Genomic DNA, 3,846 nt, shown 5'->3' on the forward strand with positions numbered 1-3,846 from the left:
GTGAAGACCTTACAATAATATTTATTTGGCAGATTATTTATATCCATTATACCATAGATCACACGATGGAATTTTCGTATCGCCAGAATGGACGAAAAGGTGTCGTACATCTGAAAACAACGCGTCAGTTGACGGATCGAGATTGGCATTTGATAACGATTGAGCAGAGTCCAAACACAGTAAGGTTTAGTGTCGACATGGAAAATGAAGTAGTCATGCTTAAAGAAGGAGAGAAGGTGAAAGCGTATGATGGACCTTTCCTTCTTGGTGGATCTTTGAGGTAAGTGTACATGATAGACCGCAGTGGCGTATCTAGGGGGATGCGCGGGGCCATCCCAAGTCCCTCCTCACCCCTATTGAAAATGTCCAAAACACAAGTACAGTATTTAAAATCACCTCCTATCACCTTATTTTGCGACCTGGTGTCCCCTCACTTATTCATCGAACCCCCCCCCCCACCACACTCCACGGTCTCCCCCTCCCATTTCAAGACTACTAGGTACGCACGCTGTTGATGACAACGTAAACGTACCCAAAATCACGTGTTTGTGGGAGAAGCGCGTATTACTGACTGGTCAGCTGATAAGTTTTTACACTACGGAAAGATCTCTTGATTATGTACAGCACTCATTAAGGTAATGCGGGACTAGGACACCCCATAATTATTTGAATCGAGGTAATTTCATACTGCTGTGTCAAAAATTAATAAATCGTTTCTTTTTTTTTTGAATAATTTCCTCTTTTTAGTACTGAGGTTATGGATGACCCTAATGTGCAAGGCATGGTGGGATGCATTGCTGGTTTAATAATAAACAACCGGGTGAAGTATCTCGCCGATATTTACACCATCCAACAGTGAGTACTCATTTATTATATAGAGCTTTCTATCTCTTTTTTAAAAACACATTTTAAACCAGCGGGTTAACCGCTCATCATAATTGGGACCATAAAACTAATTCATTAGTATTATTATATTACCACTGCTTAAAACAAAATTATTATTATTATTATTACTATAAATATTTAGGAGTGTTGTACGAGAGGGAATGGCTGTCGGATGTAGCACCTTATGTCATGAGAACACTTGCAAAAATGGAGGGCGGTGTATCGAGCGTTTTACGTCATATGAATGCGTGTGTCTTGATCGCGCTACCTCTGGCGAGCATTGTGAAATCAGTGAGATTACGTTTATACTTTATAGTTTAAGTCATTTATATTAAATAGTTGTTAGATGTTCGAATGAGAACGATTTTGGTGTAGTACAAAAGTGTAGCCAATACCATAATTAAAGATATACTATTATCTGTTTTGATTGTTAAAAAGATGTACTATCAGTCAAAATACAGGAAAATACCTAAACAAAAATTTGAATAGCTCATTTAAAAAAATCAAATAAATTCCAAGCTAACAACGTTATAAGAATGCTATAATAACGTTACAGTTTGGTGATAAGATACTTATAACCTAATTTTCACAAGGTTTGGACGTTCTTACAACGTTGTTTTGAACGTCATTTTGTGACATACTTAACCACAACGTTCGCGAACGTTATAAGAACGTTTTTGTGTTTGCTGGGTTATCTATATCTTGCCACCAAGAAACAAACACTATTGGGTGGTGAATATTGTTACAGTAAAATGTCTGTAGATGAACGAAAACTATTTCGGTCTATTAGAATACCTTTTTCTCATTTTAACAATAGATGATTTTAAATGAATATCTTTTCATTTCGTACAGACTATAATGATGATGTTGTAAGCTTTCCAGAAGGAAATACCTACCTGAGTATTGACCTAACAAACTCGTCCATCTTCACGTCGAGTTTTTTCGTTGGTTTTCGGACATTAAGTTCAAACGCCCTTTTGCTGTACGCAGAAGACAACTTCAGTAACTTTGTTTCCTTGGAGATTAGTCATGGTCAATTGAAAATGACGTGGAATTCCAACCGAGTAATTAGGAACATCATATTAAAAAGGGAAGGTAATTAGGCTACTTCAGATTTTGTAATACAACTAAGAATGTATTTCCCCCCTTTTTTCTCTCTATTTGGGTGTACACTAGCCGATACTCGCTTTAGTCGTTTTGAGGTTCGAACAGGATGGACAATGTTTTATAAAGCAATGATACAGAATGACCTACAGCCAATACAGTTTTCTGAAACTATTTTTTAAGTCTTTGTTTCGTTAACCATTGAATAATATCTGAATTTTCACTTCAAGTGTCATGTATTAATTTTCTTCATATAAAAACCAAGGTAATTCCATGTAGTGTTGTAGTTTAAGCACATTAGATATAAACAATATAGCATATATTGTGGCATAGGCCTATTGTTTTGTTATACATTTAACCCCCCAGTGCGAGAATTCTCGGACGGTGATTGGTTGGAAGTTTCTGTGGAGAGGGATGAACAAGGGGTGAGTTTGATTGTAGGCGATGAAAAGGCGACAACACTAGCTCCACGTGGACTTCTTGACCAGTTCTACAGTGATCCATTTTCGCAGGGTATTGGTAAGTTTCGTAAAATGTAGCCCTTCGATGTTCGAGGCCTACATTTAGGCCTATAGGCCGTTACTGGAATGGGAAAGCATCATTTTGCATTCCCCAACAAAAATGTATTGAAAAATAGTGTAACGAAGAGGCCCAAGGCCCAGGATAAGGCTACTTCGAGCCATACTACCTACTACTACCGTGAGGGCCACATGGACCCAGTGGTACAGGGCGAATTTCCCTTATAGTGCGGCACACCAGACTTTAGCCAGTGAGAGCTTATAATAATAATAATAATAATAATAATAATAATAATAATAATAATAATAATAATAATGATAATAATAAAATAATAATATGGGTATTATGCCACTGGTATTAAACTTCATTATTCCATTCACTTGCATTTATTGTAATTATCTGATGCAAACACATTTTATTTCAGTTTTTTTTCTTAATTTTTAAGCAAAACCTTCTGCGCCCAATGCATTTGTAAAGCTGTATGTTGGCGGTAAGCCTAACTCCAAGGTGAATGCTTTAAAGGGATGCATTCGAGGGCTGGTCGTAGCTAATCAACCAATCAGATTACAGGGAAGTTATAAACCAGGTAAAGCCCAATCGATAAAATCAGGTATTATATAATTTTTGCGGTTTTAGCGTTTCGTAGATTAGAATGATTAATTATGGACTTCTAACCAAACGTATTAGTAATATAAAATTATACTGTGCAGTATTAATAATAACATATCGTTATTTCAAACGACGAGATATCAGAATCACAATTGTTAATAACCTGTAAATTGGTGCACAAACCAATATACATTCAATGCCACAACATCCTATCATATTTTATAGTCTTAGTTGATGAGAGGCAAATATAGGTAAAGTCTAGTTTCCATAAAATCGCTACACTGTCACTATAGTGTTTTCACTGCAATCATAACAATGCTCAGCTGTCCCCGACGCAATCAGTAATGCTCTCTGATTCGACTGACTAATAGCGTGGCCAAAAGCTGTTGGTGATAGCATGTAGCAATTTTATGAAACCAGCCTTCAAGTGCCTTGCTCAAGGACAATATACATAGGGGGTTTCAACTCTAACCGCAACGTTGAGAGCCTGAACCACTGACGCTACAAAATACTCAGAGAGTCTGAGTAATAATAATGATGATAATAATAATAATATGATGGTTATTTTTTACAGGTGTTCTTGAAAAATGTGAAAATCACTGCTTGCCGAGGCCATGTCTGAATGGGGGGATTTGTATGGAAACTTGGTACGACTTCTACTGCAACTGTACAATGACATCATATGCGGGCAAGCAGTGTGAAGAAGGTGAAGTATATGATAGCATGTGA

The 3,846-nt window shown here is 36.9% G+C and overlaps 1 protein-coding gene across 1 annotated transcript; it reads left to right on the forward strand.

Annotated features, from left to right (window-relative positions):
• Positions 1-55: 55 nt before the first annotated feature.
• LOC117120301 (contactin-associated protein like 5-3-like) lies at positions 56-3,846 on the forward strand. Its single transcript, XM_033265322.1, has 7 exons — positions 56-280; positions 748-855; positions 1,028-1,176; positions 1,738-1,980; positions 2,356-2,508; positions 2,954-3,094; positions 3,692-3,846. The coding sequence occupies exons 1-7, from the start codon at positions 66-68 to the stop codon at positions 3,844-3,846; spliced, it is 1,164 nt and encodes a 387-aa protein (XP_033121213.1). The 5' UTR covers positions 56-65.

This window comes from Anneissia japonica, unplaced genomic scaffold (assembly GCF_011630105.1).
Source record: "Anneissia japonica isolate Jap-2015-1 unplaced genomic scaffold, ASM1163010v1 scaffold250_len512249_cov173, whole genome shotgun sequence".
NCBI classification, from domain to species: domain Eukaryota; kingdom Metazoa; phylum Echinodermata; class Crinoidea; order Comatulida; family Comatulidae; genus Anneissia; species Anneissia japonica.

Excerpts from the sequence above, each read along its gene's own strand:
- LOC117120301 (XM_033265322.1), top strand. The coding sequence starts at position 66 with ATGGAATTTTCGTATCGCCAGAATGGACGAAAAGGTGTCGTACATCTG. Across the intron at positions 856-1,027 it reads GATATTTACACCATCCAACA|GAGTGTTGTACGAGAGGGAA; the intron begins GTGAGTACTCAT and ends ATAAATATTTAG. Across the intron at positions 1,177-1,737 it reads TGGCGAGCATTGTGAAATCA|ACTATAATGATGATGTTGTA; the intron begins GTGAGATTACGT and ends CATTTCGTACAG.